General features: G+C 36.2%; 1 protein-coding gene and 1 long non-coding RNA gene across 2 annotated transcripts in view; one reads left to right on the plus strand and one right to left on the minus strand.

Annotated features, from left to right (window-relative positions):
* Window positions 1-16,698: 16,698 nt before the first annotated feature.
* LOC129522910 (uncharacterized) lies at window positions 16,699-17,869 on the minus strand. The gene is made up of 3 exons (XR_008667008.1): window positions 17,624-17,869; window positions 17,292-17,445; window positions 16,699-17,109 (listed from the first exon to the last, which is right to left on the minus strand). It is a non-coding gene; the product is annotated as an uncharacterized LOC129522910 (long non-coding RNA).
* A 13-nt stretch (window positions 17,870-17,882) lies between these two features.
* Window positions 17,883-27,131, plus strand: part of SPAG16 (sperm associated antigen 16) — a 925,123-nt gene continuing 915,874 nt past the window's right edge. Inside the window, exon 1 of the mRNA XM_055345436.1 lies at window positions 17,883-18,028. Coding sequence (XP_055201411.1) covers window positions 17,902-18,028 — 127 coding nt within the window. The 5' untranslated portion in view covers window positions 17,883-17,901. The remainder of the gene's footprint in view (window positions 18,029-27,131) is intronic.

Genomic DNA, 27,131 nt, shown 5'->3' on the forward strand with positions numbered 1-27,131 from the left:
GCCTGGAATTCTGTTTTTGGGATCCAGGGTTTTGGGGCTCATTCTGCATTGGTGAATTTAATACAGTGAGCATTTAAAGCACAGAAAGATAATATAGCAGTGGCCAAATAGTTATTGAAACCAGCTAAGAGCTCTAAAACAAAGGAGCCTTAGGGGAGTAGGTGGGCAGCCTGGGTCTTTATCTGTGTCATGTGGCTGGCAGTGTTTATTGGAGATAGGCATCTTTGAAGTGGGTGCCTTGGCAATCAAAACTTGAGTCAGGCACTTGAATTACAAAAAAAGGAAAACCCAACCATTGGGGTTTACACTACAAACGCGTGCAGAGACTGAAATGTACTTGAGTGGTTAAATTTGTCCTCTTATGCTCTTTCTTTTTACCAAGAGAAGAACATGCTTTGCATAGCATCTTGTCGAGGAGGATGAAAGACATTTGGAAAATACTTGGATTCAACCCAAACTTTGGAGTCAAGCTCAAGTGAGTCTAGCCTGGATCAGCTGAACTTCAGTTGACTCAAATGCATAAGCAAGAAAGACAGCCTTATTTTAGTTTGGAGCGCTTGTAAGGCCTCAATTTTGTGACAATAGTTGACAGAGTTCAAGATATTCTAACAGCCCAGTAAGAGCTTGGGCTTCATTTTGCTAATGATAAAAATGAGATATGAACAGATAAAGTAATTTTCCTGAGCTCAGACCAAATCTCAGAAAGTAATATGAGACTACCTGTGTCAACATTACTTTGAGCCAGGAGGTTTTAAATCAGACTCCAGGCCAATAAACATCTTGGCTGTTTGCTTTAAAACATACTTGCAAAGCATTTTTTCTTGGCAGTGTTCTGATCTGGGCAAATAACTTGTCAGAATACCAATTTGCTCACCTGAGAAGAGAAGTCACCTCTTAGAACATCAGTTAGTTCATTAAGACTTAAAGACTTTCATCTCTGATCCTAAACTATTAAGGTACTAACTTTGTCCAATTCTAACTAGTTCCCCGTCTTGAAAGACTTATCTCAAATGATTTGAGAGAAGACTCCAAAACTGTACTCTTCCCTATCCTCTTTCTTTGAAATATTACTAAGACTATCAAGACAATAAATATCCGTTGCTGAAGTTAGTTTAATGCACTTGGCTTTGCTTGTCAACAGCTTTGTTTCTGCTTGTATTTATTATTTATTTATTTATTTATTTATTTATTTATTTATTTATTTATTTATGGTGGCCTTCATTGAGAATTGATGGTTGACATTATTAGAATTATTCTGTTGAGCATTAATTAATATGTACATTAATAAAAAGAGCAAAAACCTAGATATAAACTTATTGGCCTCCAGTTCTCTTTGCTCCACCATTAACTCACACTTTGATCAATGCATCAGGCTGACATCTATGAAAGAAAGGAAATAAGAGGATCATCTTTGAAGTTTCCATGCCTAAAACTATGATTTTAAGATTATGAGATCAAACATACATAAAAAAAATTACTGGAACAATTTATTTATTTGTTCTCAATCTTTCTTAATAAGTGTATAACTTGAAACATCATTTGAATACAATTATTTTATTGTTTTATTTCTGTCTATAAGTGCCTTTAAAATGCCGGTATAATTTATCCTTTAAATTAAAGAGGGTTTTTTTGATGATATAAATTAGTCTACATTAAGCGTCTGAATCTAAATGTATTACTTTTCTGAAGCTAATTGTATTTTCCTAAAATAACAACACCTATTTGGAATTTACTGGTTCATGATATTACCTAAGCCAAATAGAAGTTTTACCTCTCACTTAGTGGTAAGTAAAGAGGGCCTCCTGCTAAATAAATAGCACCTAACTTAATGCCACTTTGTTTCATTGGTCTTTCAAAAGATGTTTATTATTATTTTACATGCAAGGTCCTCTACAAATAAAAAACAAACAAAATAAACTCTAGAATGAAACTTTCTGTAGACATGCTGATAGCATGTAGAAGAGGAGTAGTTTATCCTCAAAGGAGGAAACCACATCAATACTAAAACCAGTTTTAGGACTACAAAGTACAAAGTCTAGAGACATTTGAAATAGGTCAGTCTTACGTCTTTGATTTACAGATAGTGAAATAGCAGATGCTCATAATAATGATTCTCCATCATCTGGAAGCTGACTTAGAGTTTCAGCAAAATTTTAAGCATTCAGAGAAAGGCACAATACCTTTTAGAAACAGTCATGTGCCACAATTTTGTTTTTTAACTTTCAGAGGTAAAGCATTATATGCCTGTAATGTCTGAGCGTCCAAAATAATAAATCATTCAAAGTGTTCCAGATAGCTGGGGTTTTATGATACTTAGCCTTTTGAAATGTTCTCTAATGTTTTCTGCTTTGCTTTCTCTTAACTTTATACCAAATTTCATTAACTCAAGGTTTGATTTATAACATATATTCCTTGACTATTTTGTAAATAATATTTTCACCCTGGCAAGAATTAAGCTCTGTCTTTTAGTTCCATCACCAGTGTTATTTCTATACCCTCTACTTTTCCTTTCAAAACTCGTTATTTCAAATATATCAGGAGGATCTTATATGTGATTCACTGAGCAAAGGTCAACTCTAAATAGGAAAATGTTCCACTTTTGATTTAATCTGTTTTTTGGTGTGGAAATAAATTCAATTGAGAGAGATTTTTTTTTCTTCCAAGTCAAAAACTTTCATTTCTTATAAATAAGATATAGATTGATTACATTTTGTGCTTCAGTTGTAATGACTCCATAGCTTTAGCAGAAAATACTCTAGTTTCTTTGGAGGGATGTCTCATTAGATGGTAACTTTTAAGTCAGGTGTTGTTGGCTTTCAATACTTTTGGCAGCTTAACTGCAGTATCTTTTATATGTGAAATAATTAGTTGTTTATACAACTTATTAGAAACTTTTAGTGAGTGCTCATACTCTTTCCTGCTTAACTTAGCCCATGAAGATAAATATGAAAATGGAAAAAGAATAGGTAAATAGAAAAGTTGTACTTTTAAAAAGATGATAGAGATGAATGAGAAAGGGAAGAAGTTATATTTTCAAATTTACAAATGGAAATTTCCTACACAATAATGATGGCTATGTCAAAAGGAAAAATTCATCAATCAAAAACAGTGTTGATATATTTTGACATAATGCTGATTTATTTTTTTGACTTGTCTGTTTCAATTAACAATGGTTTGGGCAATTGATTTATTTTTTGAATTTTCTATAATTATTAAATATTTTCTGACAGGGTGAATAATAACCTAATAAAGTTCCAGTTAAGTAGCTCTATAGGTATACTGTTGAATTAGTTTGAGAGCAAATATACTTTAAAATAAATGAAACAGCATATACCTATTTCCACAAAATTAATCACTTATTCCTATTTTTGGATATTGTCATACTATACCTTTTTCCTTTTATAAGTATATTTTGTCCTTTTTATAACAAATACTGTTTATATGCACACATTTATTTAATGTCAAAATGAAATTATTTAGAAATAATTCTGTTTTTAGAATATGACTATCAGAAAGAAAAATGAATCCTTCCTGTGGTCTCAGGAACTTAAGACTATGAGTTGATTAACTGCAACATTGTAATTCACATTTCTAATTTTGTGACTAGATAATCAAATGTTTTCATATATTTTCAGTGTGATGAAATCCAGGTTAAACTCAGTATATTTGCTAATTCACTGTTATTTAATTTCACTAAATTTGGAGATGTTTATTTGAGAAGTTGTGGAACTCTCACTTCCCCCAATCACGTCTTAGAATATTTCCTTACTGAGGTTTTAGCTCTATTGGGGAGTATTATCTTCTATTTTAGAATAGATATAAATAGAAATAAAGGATTCATGTTAGTGAAATTTACTTTAGCTGGAACACACTTTGAGAATCAATGCCCTCAGGCTTCCCATTCTTGCTTGCCTAATTCCCCAAGAAGTTGAAAGAGAAATTCTAGGGCTACAGAAATCTAGTGGGAGACATCTGGGAGTGCTTCAGAGGAAATTTGCTCAACTTTATCATTGCACCTGGTAGTTGAAATTTGGCAGATCTGCTAAGCCCTGGGAGGTATACCTGCCTTAGATTAGTCTATAAAAATAGTTAATAATATATAAGATTTACTGAGTTCTTATAATGTTCCAGAAACTTTGCTATAGCTCCATATAAATTATTTTATAATCCCGTTTTATGGATGAGTAATTGAGACTCACAAGGGTTAAGTAACTTTTCCAGTGTCACCCTGCTGGTAAATGGTTGCTTCAGAGCTTGCACTATTTATTACTATGCTGTATTAACTAATATTATCTTCTTGCTCTTGGGTTTTTCCTCAATTTCTTGTGCATTATGACACCAACAGGCATCAACTGCCAGTTCAAAAATTGTTTCTATATCTTCATTTGCCATTGCCCCCTTTATCTGCCAGGTGATGGTGATTAAACTCTAACACAGATGATAAAGTTTATGGTTTGATTAAGAGACCTATATGTCTATATTTTTATTTAAAAATCAGTAAAAATAATAATAAAAATACATATATGTAAATTGTTTTTTAGTCTTAAAGTTTGTATTATTTTACTTAATTAACACTCCTGAAAATTTTGCATGGATGAAATCAATTCAAATATTCTCTATGCACTTATGTGTATGTTTTCAGTAAAAAAAAAAAAAAAAGTGTTGTGCAGGTTTCATTGGTTTTTTTATTTGTATTGCTAAGGTTCCCAGCTCTTTAGGGAGTGTAAGCCAAGGCTTTTGAAATGCATTCACTGTGCATGGGTGTATGTGTTTATAGACTACCCATTGCCATTTGTCTCTCTGACAGATACTATCCAGGCTACTGTAAACAATAACCATTTGGAGGTAGAATTAATGTCATTGTCTCACTTTGTAGGTAATGTCACCTGACCCTTTTTGGATAGTAATTAAAATAACAATGGGCATAGTTATCTCCTGGGAAAAATTTTTTGAGTGGGAAGTAGCAGTTGGTGTAGATTATTCAAGATCAAAATTTGTTAAGTCGGTATCCTGAACATGTTGGTGACTTCATCAAATACTTAATGACTGGTCAGAGAAAATCAGAAAGCACTGTACCAAACACCTGTTTACAGGCACCAATTTTTGCATTCTTACATCCAGATGTATTGAAGACACCTATTGGAAACTAGTTGAAAATGTGGTAGGGCAATGGTTCTTAAACTTCAGCGTCCATTAAAATCATCTGGAAAGCTTGTTAAAACACAGATTACAGCCTTCATCTCAGAGATTCTGATTCAGTAAATCTGTGTTGGTCTCTAGAGTTTGCATTTCTAACAAGTTCCCAAGTTTTGCTGCTGCTGCTGCTGGTTTAAACACTTCGCTTAGAGATCCACTTGCAAGAAAGATGATGGTTTTACACGTTGAAATTATATGATCAGTTTGTAGCCTTAAATAGAAAGTCAACTATGCCTCCATAGATTTTTGAAACTTATTTTCAATATGTATTCCACGTGGTCACAAGCCATCAGGTATTATAGAATCCACTTTGTCTCTTTTCATTATTTGAACTTTTTCTTTTGGTCTGTTTATTCTTAACCTAAGTTGTGTGTCTCTCTCCCCCTCATTATTTTGGTAACATTTTCTAATTTTATGCTGTTATATCTTTCTAGAACAATCATCCTTTCTTAAATAATTTTTCAAAGTGGAATTATCTATTAGGTTATAAACTTCTTGGAATAAGGAACCATGTGCTATTTATTTTTGAACCTCTACTCCCCTCTTATCACTAATTCCTCGTGCTGATCATTGTGCATGGATGAAATCAATAAATATGTTACATTGAATATTATATTTTTGACTCTACTTTCTTTTGAAGACCAAGAAGTCACAAATAGGGTTTTACAAACAATCCAATCATGAAATGGGCAAAAGACATGAACAGAAATCTCACAGAGGAAGACATAGACATGGCCAACACACACATGAGAAAATGCTCCGCATCACTTGCCATCAGGGAAATACAAATCAAAACCACAATGAGATACCACCTCACACCAGTGAGAATGGGGAAAATTAATAAGGCAGGAAACAACAAATGTTGGAGAGGATGTGGAGAAAAGGGAACCCTCTTACACTGTTGGTGGGAATGTGAACTGGTGCAGCCACTCTGGAAAACTGTGTGGAGGTTCCTCAAAGAATTAAAAATAGACCTGCCCTACGACCCAGCAATTGCACTGTTAGGGATTTACCCCGAAGATTCAGATGCAATGAAACGCCGGGGCACCTGCACCCCGATGTTTCTAGCAGCCATGTCCACAATAGCCAAACTGTGGAAGGAGCCTCGGTGCCCATCGAAAGATGAATGGATAAAGAAGATGTGGTTTATGTATACAATGGAATATTACTCAGCCATTAGAAACAACAAATACCCACCATTTGCTTCAACGTGGATGGAACTGGAGGGTATTATGCTGAGTGAAGTAAGTCAATCGGAGAAGGACAAACAGTGTATGTTCTCACTCATTTGGGGAATATGAATAATAGTGAAGGGGAATATAAGGGAAGGGAGAAGAAATGTGTGGGAGATATCAGAAAGGGACACAGAACATAAAGACTTCTAACTCTGGGAAATGAACTAGGGGTGGTGGAAGGGGAGGAGGGCGGGGGGTGGGGGTGAATGGGTGACGGGCACGGAGGGGGACACTTGACGGGATGAGCACTGGGTGTTATTCTGTATGTTGGTAAATTGAACACCAATAAAAATTAATTTATAAAAAAAAAAAAACAAATAGGGTTTTAGATCATCTGAGATTTGAGTAGTAGGGAGGCAAAGAAAGGATGAAGGAAAGAATTGAAGATGAATGGGAGCCTGTAGGAGTAAGGTAGTATGCAATAATCAAACCTGAATCAATTTGGGTGTTAACCTATTAAATTCTTTACTTGAATGTAGCGTTTCCTTATTTTTTTTTATATTTTATGGTGCAATATATCAAGAGGAAGCAATCAATACAGGTATATTGATCGAAAATGAGAACAGAACAAAATATTAAATAGCAATCCCTATCAAAATACCATGGACTTTCTTCAGAGACTTAGAACAAATTATTTTAAGATTTGTGTGGAATCAGAAAAGACCCCGAATAGCCAGGGGAATTTTAAAAAAGAAAACCATAGCTGGGGGCATCACAATGCCAGATTTCAGGTTGTACTACAAAGCTGTGGTCATCAAGACAGTGTGGTACTGGCACAAAAACAGACACATAGACCAATGGAACAGAATAGAGAACCCAGAAATGGACCCTGAACTTTATGGTCAACTAATATTCGACAAAGGAGGAAAGACGATCCCCTGGAAGAAAGACAGTCTCTTCAATAAATGGTGCTGGGAAAATTGGTCATCCACATGCAGAAGAATGAAACTAGACCACTCTCTTACACCATACACAAAGATAAACTCAAAATGGATGAAAGATTTAAATGTGAGACAAGACTCCATCAAAATCCTAGAGGAGAACACAGGCAACACCCTTTTTGAACTTGGCCACAGTAACTTCTTGCAAGATACATCCACGAAAGCAAAAGAAGCAAAAGCAAAAATGAACTATTGGGACTTCATCAAGATAAGAAGCTTTTGCACAGCAAAGGATACAGTCAACAAAACTCAAAGACAACCTACAGAATGGGAGAAGATATTTGCAAATAACATATCAGATAAAGGGCTAGTTTCCAAAATCTATAAAGAACTTCTTAAACTCAACACCAAAGAAACAAACAATCCAATCATGAAATGGGCAAAAGACATGAAGAGAAATCTCACAGAGGAAGACATAGACATGGCCAACATGCACATGAGAAAATGCTCTGCATCACTTGCCATCAGGGAAATACAAATCAAAACCACAATGAGATACCACCTCACCCCAGTGAGAATGGGGAAAATTAATAAGGCAGGAAACAACAAATGTTGGAGAGGATGTGGAGAAAGGGGAACCCTCTTACACTGTTGTTGGGAATGTGAACTGGTGCAGCCACTCTGGAAAACTGTGTGGAGGTTCCTCAAAGAATTAAAAATAGACCTGCCCTACGACCCAGCAATTGCACTGTTAGGGATTTACCCCAAAGATTCAGATGCAATGAAACGCCGGGACACCTGCACCCCGATGTTTCTAGCAGCCATGTCCACAATAGCCAAACTGTGGAAGGAGCCTCGGTGCCCATCGAAAGATGAATGGATAAAGAAGATGTGGTCTATGTATACAATGGAATATTACTCAGCCATTAGAAACGACAAATACCCACCATTTGCTTCAACGTGGATGGAACTGGAGGGTATTATGCTGAGTGAAGTAAGTCAATCGGAGAAGAACAAATGTTATATGTTCTCATTCATTTGGGGAATATAAATAATAGTGAAGGGGAATATAAGGGAAGGGAGAAGAAATGTGTGGGAGATATCAGAAAGGGACACAGAACATAAAGACTTCTAACTCTGGGAAATGAACTAGGGGTAGTGGAAGGGGAGGAGGGCGGGGGGTGGGGGTGAATGGGTGACGGGCACGGAGGGGGACACTTGACGGGATGAGCACTGGGTGTTATTCTGTATGTTGGTAAATTGAACACCAATAAAAATTAATTTATAAAAAAAATAAAAAAAAAGAAACACACACACACGCAAAAAGAATTTTATCTAAAAGAGTTTATAAGAACATTGATTAAATTCAATAACTATTAAATAAATCAAATAAAATGAAATCATAGATAATGCTTTGTAAGACAAAATGAAGTGGTTTAAATCAAGGCACTCCTCATAACTGGGTATTGTTTTATATAAAATATTTTCTTCAGTGAAAGAATCATTTAGTTTCTGTAAAATATACATAGTAAATAATTTATCATACTTTATATACCTTTGGTATGGTTCATGATATAAAAATATGAAATCTTATTGAAGGACAGAAAACAAAATTGAGCAAATGGAAAAGCCTACTATGTCCTTGGAAAGGAAGACATTATTAGGAAGTCTATACTTCTAAAATTAATATACATATTCAATGCAGCTCTTGTTAGAATTCCAAAATATTTTTTTGAGTGGGAGGGAAAGGGCATGTATAAATAATATTAATGTTTATTGCCCCAAATTAGCTAAGAAAAAAGAGGTGTAGGAAAGGGGTCTTGATGTTCCAGATATCCAAATGCTATATTTGAAAAAAAAAAAAACACTAATTAAAAAAAAAAGAAAAAAAAAACACTAAACACAGATCATATAGCACTGGTATAGAAACAAATTACAAGAATAGAATAGATATTTCATAAATAAATCTCAGTATAAATGAGAATTAAATATATAAAATGATATAGTCAGTGGGAAAGGATAAATACTTTTAAATTTTTCTGGTTATTGACTATCTAATGGATAGGAATCTATTGTATCTCCTATGCAAAAATAAACCACAGATGAATTAAAGGCCGATATGGAAAATAAAAAATAAGAAATTAAGAGTTTTTAGTATTTAGGAGAGAGAGTTTATAATACCTAAGATTTGGTAAAATATTTTTAATCAAGACTATAAATCCAGAAGACATAAAATAAAATATAACCATAATTAACTGCAGTAAAATCAAAAGTTTTTCATTTTAAAATGTATTATAAAGTCAACAAAAAGATAATAAATGTGGACAATATTTATAAAGGATTTATAGACTAAAACCTAATATCAATAATTACAAATAGCTCTCACAAATTGACATAAATATAAAAAAGAAAATGATAAAAGACACTTTGCAATATAATAAGTTAAAATGACAATAAATGTAAAAAGAAACAATAGTTCACTACTTGTCAGGATGAAAATTAATGTTTGAGACTGCTTTGGGTGGTGGTGGGCTCAATGGCCTTCACCGGCATAAAACTATATAGAAAGAGGGATTTTCAGAAATAGTTTCCAGATTACTTTTTACTCTCAGTAGCCAAAATTGTGAATAATCTTATTGAAAGGATTTTTTCATGACTTAAGTTTCTTAGAAAATATTAACTTCCTCTTAAATTCGAGTATACTATCCAGTAGCCATTGGACATTCTGATATGCTTATTAAGAATTCTTGATCATCTAACAATAATTCTTATCTGGGAACAATGGCCCCTACTTAACGTTCTCTTGTTGCTAAGTTCAGTCATATGAATATTTTATGTTCTATCTGTTTTAATATTTAAAATGTTTCCATGTAAAAACAAAAATTATTGCAAGGCAATGACTGTTTAAAGTATACAAATATGAAAAATGGTAATGAATGAGTAGATTTACATAAGTAAACTTTTTCTGGGTATTGGAGTTATTAGAGAATTTAAAAATAATATTTTGTAAATGCAAGAGAAATATTAGGGAATATTGGCAGCATGTCAGTTTCTATAGATTTCTGCTTAAAGTAGGGAAAATTAGAGGCTTCATAATTGTCACCTTAGTTGTTGTTATCGTTCCTTAGGTTCCCTTTCTCCTGCTTTATTTTGTCATCAAACAACTGTTGTTATTGAATTCTCTCTAATATATTTGTAAAACATAAATTATTTTTTCTCTTGCAGATGTTAACTAAAGCTTTAGAAGCTCCTCCTTGTGCTCAATTAATTTATAAAATTATTGATAAGAAAAACAAAATATGTAAGTACTCAAAGTTATGGTGTGTGAGGTTGGAGGAAGATGCATCAGAACTTAGGTCAATTTATTATTAACACCAAAAAAAAAAATCTAGATGAAAAAAACCAGACATTTGCAATGGTAATAGTTCTGTAGCATAGAATAAGTATGTGTATTTTTATATCTTCTCGTAAGCTTAGTGTTGTGTGTGGCACAAAATGGTTCTCTGATGTAGGTATGTTCAATGAGTAAAATGCAATTAATTAGTTAGAAATTGTGATCTTTTACTGTATATTTACAATATGCTGAGCATTGTGCTTCATACATGTTAAGCTCCTCTAAATTCTTAAAATAATTGTATGAAAAAAAGTATTCTTAATTTATCATGATAGTTACAATAATTACCAAAACAGAAAAAATGACAGAACTGGGGGGAAAAGTAGGGTTTAAAGGAAGCATGGATATTGAACTGAAGAATTCATTCATGACATATACTAAATATTTCATTATAATAATTGAAATCTGATTCTTTAAGAATTGATATATGTATCTTGGATTTTTATCTATTACTTACTATTTGATCTATTACTCTCATTTTACCTGATTCTGTGATTTGCGTGGCACTGTGTCTCGTTCCTGGATATCAGTTTCCACTGAGCCGTCTGACTCTGATGAATCTTTTGAGTCACAATTCTCTATCCCAACATTCCCCCAAACTGTACCCTGAATACAATATGCTGATTGTACTACCAGCCCTACTCTCCCATTGGAGGAACAATAAACAACAAAATGGTTATCTTTTAAAAAAGGACAATCCAAACTCTGTATCCCATCTTCCTCAAAGAATTAAGCATTGCAGGTATATGTCTAAGAGGAAGGTTTTGTTTTCTTTGCATTTTTTCCTCTTAGATCACTCCCTCTATCCCTTCCTTCCTTCCTTCTTTCCTTCCTTCCTTCCTTCCTTCCTTCCTTCCTTCCTTCCTTCCTTCCTTCCTTCCTTCCTTCCTTCCTTCCTTCCTCCTTTCCTTTCTTCCTTCCTTCCTTCTTTCCCTTTTCCTTCCTTTCCTTTTTCTTCCTTCACCATTTCTACTGGTGTGGATAACTGTGGAATGCTAAAAAATATTATAATCAATCAGGAATTATAAAACACTTTAGATAAAGCTTCTCTGTTGCTTTTAGTTTTGGAAATGCAGCATTTATACTTGCAATGTCTAAATGCTTTCATTTGACAAGGCTGTCTTGGAAATTGCTATACACCCCACTGAATATTTGGACAGTGGAATTTCCACAGCAAGCCTCCATTGCTTGATGTAGGTATTAGATGTGCATTTGAAGTTCACTGCTGGAATTGTCATGATGGTCTTCCACAGTAGAATTCCTCTTCTACCTACCCCATCTCCAACTACTGCTTCCAACTTGCACTGTTCTCTGAACAATTTCTGTCTCTTTCCAAACACTGCCATTGTTGTTGCCTTTAACTTGGCCACTTCTTTTTATCTTTCTCCTTTCAGTCTATAGATGAGGAAATACCTGACCAGTGGACAAGATAGAAGAGGGTGGTCTGGACTTCTAAAATGGCTCACTCAGTTTCCAACTATGCATGAGAGGAAACTGTGTTTCTTCCATCTGTGTGTTAAATGGACATAGATATGTTATAGCAGGCATTTTTTTTAGAAAAAAAAACAGCAGTAAAGTGTATCTTTAAATAGTGTGAAAGTAATAAAGATTCTCTATGGAGTCAATGAATCAGCTGCATCTTGTTGAATATCAAGTGACAGAAAGCCCAACAGAAACTTGCTTAAGCAAAAGTAATTTATTGTTTCAAGTAAGAGAAAGGTCAAAGTGTGAGTTTTGTTCAGGGTATTGCTAGAATCAAGAGTCAAGGAATTTTTAATTGATTTTGATTTTTATTTTATTTTTTAAAAATTATTTATTCATGAGAGACACAGAAAGAGAGCAGAGACATAGGCAGAGGGAGAAGCAGGCTCCCTGAGGGGATCTTGAAGAGGGACTCAGCCCAGGATCCAGGATCCGGGTTCACGACCTGAGCCAAAGGCAGATGCTCAACCACTGCCCATCAAGTAATTTTTTAAAACAAACTTTTTTAGAATAGTTTTAGATTTACTAGGAAGTTGTAAAGATAGCATAGAAAGTCCTCATATGCCATGCCTAGTTTTCCCTGTTATTACCATCCTACATGAATGCAGTGCAATTACCACATATAATGAGCAATATTGATGTGTTATTGGTATGTTGTTGATGGTATGTTATTATTAGCTGAAATCCATTGATATGTTGGTATGTTATTATTAGCTGACGTCTATACTTTATCAAGTGTCTTCAGTACTTACTTAAGGTACATTTTTTGTTCCAAGATCTTACATTGCAGCTAATCATCATGCCTGTAGTGGTTTTTGTATTTTCCTTGCTTTTGATGTTATTGACTGTTTCAGGGAACTGGTAAGGTATTTTGTAGAATGTCCTTCAACTGAGATTTATCTCCTGTTTTTCTCATAATATAAAGCATGGATTTTTGAGGTAGTGTTTGCCAGATTTCTCCACCATAAAGTTACTCTTTCCACTCCCCCTTTCCATATTGTATTTTTGGAAGGACGTTACCATGTGTGGTACTTATACTCCACTCAGAACAGCATCATAACTGAAACCACTACGATGATCTTAAGTTTTAATTTTTTCTTAGTAAGGCTTTCACACCCTTTTTAAATTAAGCCAGTAATTAATAGAACAGTAATTCCAATGTTTTAAAAAGTCATCTCTTGGAAAGACATACCAGTTTTAAGATATTTGCAATCACCATAAAATTTTGTATCCTGTTTTTTATCTGAAGGCAATTATTGGTTCTGTTTATATTAGTTAAGATTGTTTTTGCTTTTATTTTACTGCTTTAAGAAATTACACATTTATTGTAGAGATATAAAGGTTAATAAAATAAATATTAAAGATGCTTCTAATTTGAACTTTTAAATGTACTGTAGCTTAATTCTCTGTGAAATGTGTTCAAATTATAGTGGAACTCAAAATATCTTGGGTGACTTCTCAATTTGAAATCCATGAAATTGACATAATCAAATTGGGAACTCTGAAGTAAAACTTTGGTTACTTGGAATTTTTAGAGAATTAGACTTCCAGATTAAAAAAAAAAACTTTTTTTGAGTAGTACAGTGCAATGATACTTTTTTGAGTTTATATATATATATATATTAAAAGCTCCCTGACAAGAATCTTTTCCAATTCTCTTCTACCTGAAGTGGTGGATAGTGGTCATAATTTGTTTATTTTCTTATGACTCTATTAAAACCTTCCCTTTGAGTGCTGCATGTTTCTAAAAACATTTAAGTTTTGTCTTAAAAATGTTCCTATATATGTAAGCTTCTCAAAATCCAATTTGAGATTAGCATATCACTCAATATTTTAAGTCAATTTTATTAACAATTATCTTGTGAAAATGTTTGATATGCTAGATATGGTGACAATAAGTGCTTTATATATGTTCCATTTCACTTACTATTTTTGGGGGGACTTTTTAAAGGTTTTATTTAAATACTGGTTAAGTTATTATGGAGTGCAATATTAGTTTCAAGTATACACTATAGTGATTCAACACTTCCATACAACACCCAGTGCTCATCACAACAAGTGCACTTAATCCCCATCACCTATTTAACCCATCCCTCCACCCACCTACCATCTGGTAACCATCAATTTGTTCTCTATAGCTGAGAATCTGTTTCTTGGTTTGCCTCCCTCTCTCTTTTTTTCTTTTTTCTTGTTTGTTTTGTTTCTTAAATTCCACATATGAGTAAAATTATATGTATTTGTCTTTCTCAGACTGACTTGTTTTGCTTAGCATAATGCTTTCTAGCTCCATCCCTGTGATTGCAAATGACAAAATTTCATTCTTTTTTTATGGCTAAGTTGTACGTATATACCACATCTTTTTTTTTAAGATTTTATTTATTTTAGAGAGAGTGAGAACACAAGAGGGGCAGAGAGAGAAGCAGGGATATGGGGCTGATCCCAGGACTCCAGGATCATGACTTGAGCTGAAGGCAGACACTTAACTGACTGAGCCACCCAGGCCAATTTTTTTGTCTAGGCTATTTCCATAATTTGGTTATTGTAGATAATGCTGCTATAAACATCAGGGTGCATGTATCCTTTTGAATTAATATTTTTTGTATTCTTGGGTAAATACCTAGTAGTGTGATTGCTGGATCATTGGGCAGTTCTATTTTTAACTTTTTTTGAGGGATCTCTATACTATTTTCCAGAGTGATTGCACCAGTTTGCATTTCCACCAATAGTGCAAGAGTGCTCCCCTTTCTCCACATACTCGTCAGCACCTCGTTTCTTGTGTTATTAATTTTAGTCATTCTGACAGGTATGAGGTAGCATCTCATTGTTATCTTGATTGGTACATCTCTGAGGAACAGTGATGTTGAGCATCTTTTCTTGTCTCTGTTGGCCATATGTATGTCTTAATGCAATCCTTATCAAAATACCTACAGCATTTTTCATAGAGCTAGAACAAACAGTCCTGAAATTTGTATGGAACTATGAAAATTCCAAATAGCCAACGCAACTTTGAAAAAGAAAAGCCAAGTTGGAGGCATCAAAATTCTGGACTTCAAGTTATACAACAAAACTGTAGTGATCAAAGCAGTATGGTTGGTATTAGCACAAAAATGGACACATAGGTCAATAGAACAGAATAGAAAACCTAGAAAGGAACCCAAACTCTACAGTTAACTAATCTTCAAAAAAGCAGGGAACAATACATAATGGGAAAAAGACAGTCTCTTCAACAAATGGTGTTGGGAAAACTGGACAGCAACATGCAAAAGAATGAAACTGGACCACTTTCTTATACCAAACAGAAAAATAAATTCAAAATGTATGAGAGACCTAAATGTGAAACCTGAAACCATAAAAATCCTGGGGACAACACAGGCAGTAACCTCTCTACATGGGCCATAGCAGCTTCCTTCTAGATATGTCTCCTGACACAAGGGAAATAAAAGTGAAAATGAACTACTGGGACTTCAAAATAAAAAGCTTCTGCACAGTGAAGGAAAAAATCGACAAAACTAAAAGGTAACCTATGAGATGGGAGAAGATATTTGCAAATGACATATCTGATCAATGGTTAGTCCATGATATATAAAGAATATAGACAACTCAACCCTCCCCCAAATGAATAATCTAATTAAAAAATGGGCAGAAGAGATGAATAGACATTTTCCAAAGAAGATATTACTATTTATAATTTAGTGATATAGGTATTAAAATATCTGTTTTAGAGAAGAGGAAACTAAGGTTTAAGTTAATTAAGATCATACAGAAGAGCCATGATTCAAACCTTTTGTAGAACACAATGTATACGCTACATCTAAAAGCTAAGAAAGAGAACAACAGCCAACACCCAATGTAACACAAAAAAATCGAAATAAATATTAATTGTTCAGAGACCTCCTTTTTGGTTCTCTCACGCTCCTTCATGCCTGCTGGGTGTGCAAAGCCCTGACCACTCCTTACCCAGGCCATTTCTCAGTCAAGTACTTACAGAAAACAAAATTGAGGGATGAGGTAATGCCTCCCTTGGGAACAAAGAACAGACATCCCATGAAAGCAGCAGATTCCCCAATGTCAGAGTTCCTCTCCTGTATTTTCAGCCCCTTAAAATTTTCCTTGCATATAATGAACATCGAGGATATATTTGATGTGAGACCTCAAGGAAAAAGAGTGATTCATTAAAATAATAGATATGAGAAATGAGGGAGTATTATGACTAATTGTAACCCTTGGCTTCATTATTCTAAAAAAACAACAAAACTAAGCAATTAACTTCAATAGAAATAATACCTATTTCGGTGTCTTTGTGCCTGGTAAGTTCTTATTATTTTTTTTTACATTTTTATCCCTTGAAACAATGCTTTGTTGTAGGTAATATTATCATCCTCATTTTACAAATAAGGAAACTGAGGCTAGAGGCATTCAATGGTTTGCCCAAGGCTTCCTAACTAGCAAGTGGCGGAGCCAGGCTCTCTGAATGCATCCTCTCTGGTTCCAACACCCAGGCTCTCAATGACCTCATTAGGAAGTCACCACAATTGTTTTTATTTTTAATTTTTTTGGCAATCAATGGGAGCTTTTATAAAGAATTGGTCTTTGGTCCAATTTTCATCCAGGAATTGGTCCAGTTTCCATCAAGAAACAGAATGCAGAGGGATCTGCAAAGATAAAGACCCAGGAGGTGCTTCTGATATACACACAATACAAACCCGAGGAAGAGTCTGTCATTTGCAAAAAGAGCGCGGAAGGTGGTGTCAGGGCCCTTGAAACTCATGGTTCTTATGCAAGTGGCTTTCTCTTGGCAAGACTCAACACTGCATGCAGGTGCTCTTCCAGGTCCTGGCGTATGAAATCAGCCCCCAACAGAGGTCCAGGTAAATGTTTTAAAGGAGCCCAAAAAAGACTGAGTAAGGTGGCCACCCTGGGTCTTTTTTTTTTAAAAAAAAGATTTATTTATTTATTCATGAGAGACACAGAGACAGGCAGAGGGAGAAGCAGGGAGCCCAACGCAGGACTTGATCCCCAGTATCCAGGATCACGCCCTGGGCCAGAGGCAGGTGCTAAACCAGTGAACCACCGGGGCTGCCCTAACCCACCCTAGGTCTTTACCATGAGGCATCTGAGGTTGGCAGGTCCCCCTGTCAGTCTCTCCATTATGATTTCTGTCTCTCTCTCTCTCTCTCTCTTTTAAATTCCAGGTACTGAGGTTCTTGCTCTTTTCCAGGAGTCTGCGCCGGGTCTCCACACACCTAAATTTAAGGGGCTGAAGATGGGCATGTGAAGAACCAGGGGACAGGCAATTTAGGGAAGAGAACGAAATGTTAGGGTCGAAACGAAAAAAAATAAAAACAAAAAAAAAAAAAAGAAAAGAAAAAAAACCCCCAAACAACCCAACACCCCCCCCCCAAAACAAACAAACAAACAAAAAAAACAAACCCAACCTTGCTCAGGAAGAAAATGAATATAATCCAAGCTGACCCTTTCTTGCTTCGCGTCTCATCCACAACAGGAAGTGCGTCCCCGGGTAGCTAGGCAACAGCGTTGCTGTGGCAACCGGGAAGGTCGGAGGGCTCCGGCGTCGAGGGCCCCCGCGGCCCGACCGGGCGCGGAGCCGTCGGTGGCGGGCGACGAGGCTTGTCAGAGTCTCGCGAGAGTTGCGTGCGGTTGCGGGCGGGCGCGTTGGCGTCCGCTGTCGGGAGGCGCCGGGTCGCCGGGGGCGATGGCTGCCAGGCCGGGGGTGCCCGGCTCGGCCCTGCGGGTGCTGGAAGAGGCGCTGGGCTTGGACCTGACGGCCGCCGGGGACACAGCGGAGGCGGTGGCCGCCGAGGGCGCCTTCTACCTGGAGCGTATCCTTACGTGCAGGCGCGCCCCTCGGGAGCGGGTTTGCGGCGAGGGCGCCCCGGGAGGCTGGAGGCCGCGCCGCAGGTCAGGATGCCCGCGGGCCTCGAGGGCCTGGAGGCGCCTCCGCCGGCCGGGAGGGTCGCCGCCGCGGTCCCCAGGGCCCGGGCTGCTGCGTCCCGGTGGGAGGAGCCCCCGGGCAAACCCCGGGCGGAAGCGCCCCCCTGCGACTCAGCAGATGGGCCCTGACCGGCCGGGTCTGCGGGCCGTCAGCGTCCAAGGCAGCGTCGGGTCGGGCTGTTTGAGGATGATCACTACATCTTTGATTTTAAAGCCACTAAGGGAGGACCTGGAGAGCTGAAATGGGATGGTAGGAAGAGGTCAGACGGTGACGAATGAACAATTATCTGCAAGTACGAGAACCATGGAAGAGCAAGCAGTCGGTGGGTGAGAGCTCACCTCCCCCAGGCACGCAGAGTAATTGCACTGGAGAAGGAGACTTTAGGGGAAAAAGTTAACCTTTTTTTTTTTTTTCAGGCAGGTAGGAGAGAGATGGTGATCTCTTTTATTCTTGAAGACATCAAGGAAACTCCAAAATCCACCTTATTATTTTTTTTCGTCCGACTATGAATCCCCCCGCCCCCCCCCCCCCCCCAGCTTTAAACCAGGGCTTCAGAGACCTGACAGCGGTTCGCCCCGTGGCCTTTGGCCAACGCTTGGACCTGACCTGACTCGGACTCTACACGTCGGTGCTTCACGGAGCTTTGAAGAACTTAGTTGCAAGGATCAAACAAAATATGTAGTATTTTATTCAATGCAAACATGAGTTTTTATAGGCATGTCAGTTTGAATGGTTCAAGATCAATTTAAATAAGATCTCTGGGTACCTTAGTGTCTTAAATGAGGGTTTTATATACTTGGTAGCTCTAAATAGCTGCCTTTTCCAGGAACATTCCCTTTTTAAATCCAGAAATGGGTCAACAGTTCTTTGAGAACTTACCTACATCAACTATAAAGTTACCTAGGGTCCCGGGTAGCGAGTGGCAACCAGGCATCTTATTTTTGTCTACACCAAGATGATTTCTGTAACACATAGTTTAATTGTTAACATGAGACAGAACACACTGAGTTAACTTTTTTTGCACTTTTTGGAACTCCAGTATAGCACAGCTTTTAGGTTTACTGAATTTTCAGGGGGACTGCTGAGTCGCAACAGCCGATACATAGCACAAAACCTGTCTTACAAGGAATTCTCCAGATAATCATATTTGTGAATATAAGCAACTCTGACTTTTTAGGATTTTATTATCCAGTTTCTGAATTATCTGGCCCCTTTGCTTTTCTTTCATCTTTCTTTAGTTGTCTGATATTTTGGGTTTCAACCAAAGGGTAGTTGAGGGATAGCAAAACTACATATTTTGCCAATTTTACTACATTAAGTGTTTAGGTAAGAGGTTTAGTCATGAGAGAGGCTTTAACCCTTAGTTAAAATGAAGTTTGAGGATTACTTTTGATTGCTAATTATCCCTGTATCCCTGGTCTCTCTTAACATGCATAATTAAGAGTTGACTGTATAATGTTATTTGACATTGTTTCTTAAGGTAATTATGATAGTTGCTGAAGTGAGACTTTCTTGAGTTTAAAGTCTTTAGCTCTCAGGTAATTTAATTGAGCTATCACAGTGGATAAATAAAAGTTATAATATGCACAAATGAATCAAATCTGATGTTCTGTACTTTCCACATACACTTTATCACTTCTAATCTGCATTTGCTCTTGGGCTTCTCTTATTTATGACTGAACAGATGCTCCTTAGAACACTAGATATCAAGATATCAATAGTAAGTCTTTGAAAGAGGTTGACTCTAATTCTCCAGGAAGTCACCCTTTTCTTTGCTGTTAAATATTCAAACATAAAGAACATGTACAGACTAACAGGGCCCAAACCAGAAACACCCAGAATCCACCATGAGGGTAATGGCTTCATTAGTAAAGCCTGTATGTTCTTTATGAGCTTAGAGAATGTATTCAGGAAAAATAACTCTTTCTCCTGCAATACCCCTTCTTTGTAACCTACTACCTGTAAAGGTGTAGGTGTTACCTGCTTCTCTTCTGAAGTGGTTACAGTATCATTGATTTTATGCTTTAAACTTCCACAAGGCAAGATACAAACATGCATGCACATAGTTCCTTTCTTAGCTATCTCCAGAGCTTTTAAGAAATCCGTTTATGCAGTTAAGAGTCCTCCGGAGAACTCTTCCTTAGAAAGGTTTTTGCAACATTGTAAAATATAAGGCTAGGTTTTAACTATGTGCTTTGTAAAGGGTCAAGTGTTTGTAAAGGTTGGTTGTTTTTGTGAATGAATTTTGTTAGAAATGGGTACCACTTGGGTAAGGTTTTCAGTTGCAGTAGAAACTGCGGCTAATGTGTGGCTTTGGACATTTGGGAATGCCCATTCCAATTGGCTGGAATGAATTGTACTAAGAAAGTTAATACTGAATTGATTTTGTTGCTACTTGTTGAAAGTTCAAGGAAGAATAATGGAAAACAGGGACTCTAGGAAAGTGGAGCCCCAAACTATTGTTTTTGTTATATGTACTTCCTTTTGCACTGATTCTCTACTCCCCTAACTAGATTTTGATTATCTTTCAAAGGCATTCCAGCACTAAGAATTTGGCTACTTAGATAATTGACATAAGTTTGCTGACCACTGAAGAAGGTCTCCTTTGGCCCCAGTGGCAGTGTCTGAGACTTTAGCCAGTCCTTTGAAGCTAATCAACTCTGAATGCAGTCCCAAAGTCAACTGTTTCTGAAATGGCAAAATTAAGGATTTCACTAGTCACCTGAAATATGGTGATCACACTTAGATAACCCATATGATAAGATGCATGCTTGTTTTCTAAATGACATCCCTACACAATCTTTCATTGCATTTTATATGCATGAAAGTTATGAGCTATTGGGAAGAACAAATTGTAAAATTGTATTTTGTTGTGTGTCCTCTAGCCTAGGCAAACTTTAATGTGCACGTGAATAAAAAAATTTGGGTCTTTAAAAGAAGACTAATTCAGTAAGTCCCAGTCAGGGCTGAGATTCTGCATTGCTAACAAGCTCCCAGGTGCTGCGGGTGCTGCAGGTGCTGCTGGTCTAAGTAGTATAATTGAAGTAACAAGGATGTCTACAAATTTCTTAACTACTAGCCTTTAGATTTTCAGATAACAGGTATAATATGTGGAGCTCATATCCTTGGATATCTGGCTTAGAAGTTGGGTAAACTTAAACCACCATCCACTATGAGAATGATGGGCTTTATATTTTGAAAAAAACAAAACAAAACAAAACAAAACAAAAACGTTATTTTCCAGCTTCTGAGGCAGAAGATGACGGTGATGTCTGGGTCAGGGGTAGTCAATAAATTTGCACTTGTGCTGAGTCCATGACTCCCTGGTATGTGGTATTAAGAGTTCTAAGACCTCCTGAAGACTTGGTGGGAAAGACTGCAAAAAACAAACAACAATGGTGGGGGGAGTGGAAGCAAGTGTGCCAGTTATTTGCCATCTTTGGTATATATTATTTCCGTGATCTTACATTATTTAAACTGGCATTCTTAAGAAAGGGGACAGTGGCTATGATGTTCGCTATTTACAGTACTTTTGTTTCAATTTAGTAAGTAAAATGTTGATCATGGAGAATCCAGGCTAGATTTTAGATTGCCTCTGTGTATATTGGCTCTGTAGTGATGGCAAAGATTATAAAGCAATTTCTGTCTATAGTAGCTTTGGGAAATCATGTAAAATATAATTAGCTATATGTTTCACTCCAGTTCTTTATAAAGATGCTGCTGCTGGCAGTGATCACTACCTCCATTGCAGCAGTGGAAGAGACCAGTGTGTGAGGAACTTTGTATGGTGCTCACATCTGAAAATTGTTCATAGCTTTCTGGCTGTGGTCCATTTGCAGAACCTTGTTTGTGACCCTGTTGAATCAACTGTCACCTCAAGCTCTGCTCCATTACACCAGCTGAAATGCTTCTCTGTGTCTTCTTGCAGTTGTGTCTTCTGTAGTGCTGTGATGGATTTAGGGTTTCCTGGTAGTTTCAGTGTGAATGTATTATTGGGCTATTTTCTGAGAGGGTCTATAAGGTTAGGATCTGGTACAGATTCTGCTAGTGCAGAAACTATCAGTTAGTTCACTCATGGTGACCAGGTACCAGGGAACCGATTCATGGTATGTAAAATCACAAGTCCTACTAAATTTCTTCCATAGCAAGTGGAGATGTCGAATGAGTACTTGGTCTGAGTATAGGCTCTGACTCTAGGATATGGAACCTGGCCTAGAACTCAGTGGTGCTGTGGGCTGTGGCTACAGATCAGGGAGGAAGGGAAATCACAGATGGTACCCTGGGCAAGAGCAGACTAGAAAACTGGGCACAATATTTAATGTCAAGTTAACTTCAAGTAGACAGAGAGGTAATGGCTACATCTGAAGGGAATAGAAAGGATGAAAAAAAAATGAATTTTGGAAATGGAATTCAACAATGTTCTTTGAAGGAATACTAGGCAGATAATACGAAGGGAGTTCTGTAAGAGCTCAGAATCAGGTTGGCATTAACAAACTGATTTTAAGACAGAATTCTGGCTTATTCTTCAATGGAAAAAAAAATCACTTTTTTCTGAGAACTATGACCAGCTTAATTGTATGGACATTTCCTGGAGAATAGTATCACCTAAGAGATGAGATTACACATGAGAAAGTTGTCCAGGAAAAGTAGAACGAGAGTAGAGGGTTTTTATCATTCAGGCAATTCTTGGTCAATTGCTTATTCCTGTCCTGGCAACATTGCTTCTGAAGCAATGCTTTCCAACCTTTTTTACACATGATATTCCATCAGATCTTGCATCATTTAGTCTTTCTGGCTGTCCCAAAGGCCAAGGGAATCAACATCTGTACAATCTGCAGTGTTCTCTTTATGAGAACTGAAGACTGTAATTTCTCTCAGGCTTCAGAACCAGTTCTGCTGTATATCTGCGGAGAAACTCATCTGTTTTCATTGGATGGATACTGAATTGGTATCTGATTACATTCCCCTCTTTACACTGACTGCTGGGAAGCTTTGGGTCATGTGACTTAGGTTTGACAAAGTTCGTGAAACTTTATGGCATGTACTGCAGCTTTACCTTTGTCTTATTTCTCTACTTTCTCTTTTAATTTCCATATTTCCTTATTTTTATATTTTGTATATATGCATATTTGTAAGCTGCCACACAGTCATTGGGGGATTTGTTTGTGCATTTGTCCATGTGTTGTTATCCAGCTAGGCTAGATAGACAGATGCATGCCAAAGTACATTTATTTCTTCAGTAACACTGCAACATCACATTTCAATTCAGTTGCTCCTGGGAAGATTTTTCTGTACAAATGATTTTTGTGGATATTGAAAATACCAATCAAGGAAAATAGTGGTTCCTATATTGAATGTTTGTCCTCTTCCTGACCTTTTGTCTTATTAATCTCTTGCCCTTGGCTGATTTTATGTTTGGGTCTGTTGCCCCGTAGCTCTCTTACACTTCTCCCTCCTTTAGGGACTTCAAATTGAGCTATTTAAATGATTTGATTTAGCTGTTGGTGACATAACACTTGAGAGTTTGGAAAACAAGTGAGGGTTCATTGCCTAGGAGTTTAGTAAAAATTACAGTTTTTTTTTGTGTCATTGTAGAAACGTGTAGAAACTGTAGAAATACAATATTGTAGAAAATTCCTGATCTTTTTATTTAAGAAATTTGTCTCTGTCACTTCTAGGAATATGATTTTTGGCAATTTTTAATCTCCCTAATTCAGTTTCTATCTTTCTTTCTTTCATTTAGAAAAGACTGTATCTATGTTATTTAATTTCACACGATTATTGTGGAAATAAATATGATAGTGCTCCATATGACAGTACTTTTTAAGCTTTATAAAATGGTATTTTTTCATTTATTCTTTTTGATTTGGGGGGAAACAGTATATTATTAGGGTTTGAAAGCTGTTGCCTTGAGTATTTTCTAGGTAGCAGTATAGCAAGTTTGATATTTCCAAAGCTTTGAGGACAAATCACTTTTTTCTTCTACATATTGCCATGTTTAACAGCCTATGCTTTGATGTTTCTTCCTCACATTAATCTTAGCATTTGGCTTATTTACAATTTTAAAGTCTGTCCAAATGATTTTGGAATATTTACATCTTTGTGGAACGTATTATGGTGTGAGCAGTGATGATGGAAGGATGGTATTACTTTTCTGGGGACTTAAAGATAACTGATTTCTTACAAAATCAAGTTTTAGTAAATGTCATGCAGAAAAGGGCATTCTTTTCCGTAAAAAAAAAGAGACTGATTTCCTCTAGCTGAACTTCAGGAAATTTTATCTAATGAAGTGAAAATATATCGGAAAAATATAAATTTAGAAAAGTGGAAAATTTAGAATGTATTTTAATAATCCATTCATCTTAATACATGGGGGAACTGGACCATGAAAGACTTATGAGACTTCTCCACAGGTACTCATCTCTTTCTAGAAAAGGAGAACAATAACAAATACTTACATAGCATTTACTATGAGCCAGGCACCATTCTAAATGATTTACACTTTTAATACTCTTGAAACCTCTTAAGGTATTATGGTTGCTGACTTTCAAAATGATGCCCACTGATCTCCATATCCTGGTCCTCATGCTACTATATACTTCCGTTATATATTGAATAGGATTGACTTATGTAACCAATAGAATAGTGAAGAAATGATGATGTATGACTTCTGAGGCTTGGCCATAAAAGTTATTGTGGCTTCCACTTTGCTTTCTTGCTTATTCTGGGGATAACTAGCCACTATGTCTTGAGAATGCTTAAGAAATTTATGGAGAGACTCACATTGGGGAGGAATTGAAACTTTCAGCCAACAATGTTAGAGCCATCTTTGAAAGGGATCCTATTGCCTCAGCTGAGCCTTCAGAAGACTGCAAGCTTGGCTTCAGTCTTGACTGAGGCCTCATGAGAGATCCCAAATCAAAATACACGAGCTAAGCCACCGAATTCTTGACCATGGATACTGTGAGATAATGGATACTTATTGTTAAGCCTTATGTTTGGGGGAGTTGGTTATGCAACAATAATAAAAAGATAAGTACAGATTTTGGCACCTGATAATGGGATTTTTTTTTAAGGATTTTATTTATTTTTTTCTGAGAGAGAGAGGCAGAGACATAGGCAGAGGAAGAAGCAGGCTCCATGCAGGGAACCTGATGTGGGACTCCATCCCGGCACTCCAGGATTATGCCCTGGGCCAAAGGTAGATGCTAAACTGCTGAGCCACCCAGGCACCCTGAAATGGGGTTCTAACATAAGAGATACTTTAAAGTATTGGAGTGGTTCTAGAAATGAATATAGGACAGATGTTGGAAGTTCTTTAAGTAGGATGTTAGTGAAAGCTAAAATACCTTGAACAGACTATTAGTGGAAGCCTTATGGTCTATAAGAAGGCTGCTGGCAAGGGATTAAAGGAGAGTGAAGCCAGTACTATTGGAAACTTCCATAGCTGTAGGTGGGTACTTCAGTACTGGTACCCTGTATGGGTAAGTTCAAAGTTACAGGATCAGATGCAGGTATGCAATTTTTTTTTCCTGTAGTTTAATCTACCACACTGGTTTTTAATTAGTTATTTAATTGGTTATTTTAATTAGTTTAGTTAAATTAACTAGTTGTGTTTTTTTTTTTTTTTTTTAAGCCTAGATTACTTTTCACCGTATTTTTGGGAGATACACTCTTGTTTGACAATAAAATAGTGGTCTTTTGACAGTGTCTAGTTCCCAAGGATTGGTCATAACTTAAGTGTCTCAAGTGGATAAAGCAAACAGTGAAAAGTTACAACTTATGATGGAACTGAGTAACAAGACTGCATTACTTCTCTTTTAGAGGTTTAGAACTGTGTGGAAGATACTTGGCAAACACTTCAAGTGTTTGCATAGTACAGGAAACAAATATGGAATAATGAAAGGTTTAAGTATAGCATAGTGAAACTTAACTCTGGGGCTGATTCCCAACTGTCTTAGGTCCTACCTGAATGACCTTGTGGGTGTGAGTCGATCTATGAAATGGAGATGATAATAGCTTGTAGGTAGGATGAAGATGAAGTGAGTTAATTCATCATGTAAAGCCCCCAAGGACAATGCCTGGTTTTTATTAAATACTGTGTAAGTGATATCAGTTCTTACTATAAATGGTATAATTTATTATATACACTTTTAGCTAAGTTTTGGAAGACAATTTCTCATAACCAGTAGCAAGATGAAAACTAGGCTAATCTCATCTTTGATTTTCACAACCACTACTATACGTTAAAGTGTTTAATTTCATGCATCTTGAACTTGGCATAATCATGTGTGTATGTTAGGAAAAAAATGTAAACCTACCAACCAACAAAAAAATGTTACTGGTGTATGTTTTGATTTCTTTGGAAATTAAATGTTATTTTGAAGTTTTCATTTGTACTTACAATAACTTGTAGTTTTTGAAAGTCTTAAAATGGTGTTAGAATTTTTTATTAGAGTCATTTCCATTTATATTTTAATGCTTATTTCTTGATAATTTGTGAATTATTGAATTATGATTACTGTATAGTTTACATTTACTTAAAAATTAGTCTGCCTTTCCTGAGAAGAAAATTTAATTTTAAAATTGAACTATATAATAAAAAAGCAGTGATTTAAATAACTTTTATTGTGAAAATATTTAAATGTTTTTTGCTTATATTTAAATATTAGTGTGCTTTTTAAAAATTCATAATATTTTAAATAAAGAAGTCAGAGTGCACTGTGATTGACTCAGGAGCTCTAAGAAATTAAGTTAGTTGGAGATAAATTTAAAAAACTTACTGCCATAGTTTTCCTGCCCATCATTTTATTATCTCTTCCTAAGCCTTCTTAGAATTGAATTGGAAATCATTAGATAGTAAATAGACATGTGGGAAGATAGTTTTTCATGAGTTTGGGTTATGTAGAACAATAATTTAAAATAATGAAAAATATTTTTGTTTCAAAATACTTGTATTTGTAGGTTGTATGGGGAAGAGAAATTTTGAA

Source organism: Nyctereutes procyonoides, unplaced genomic scaffold (assembly GCF_905146905.1).
Source record: "Nyctereutes procyonoides isolate TBG_1078 unplaced genomic scaffold, NYPRO_anot_genome, whole genome shotgun sequence".
NCBI classification, from domain to species: Eukaryota; Metazoa; Chordata; class Mammalia; order Carnivora; family Canidae; genus Nyctereutes; species Nyctereutes procyonoides.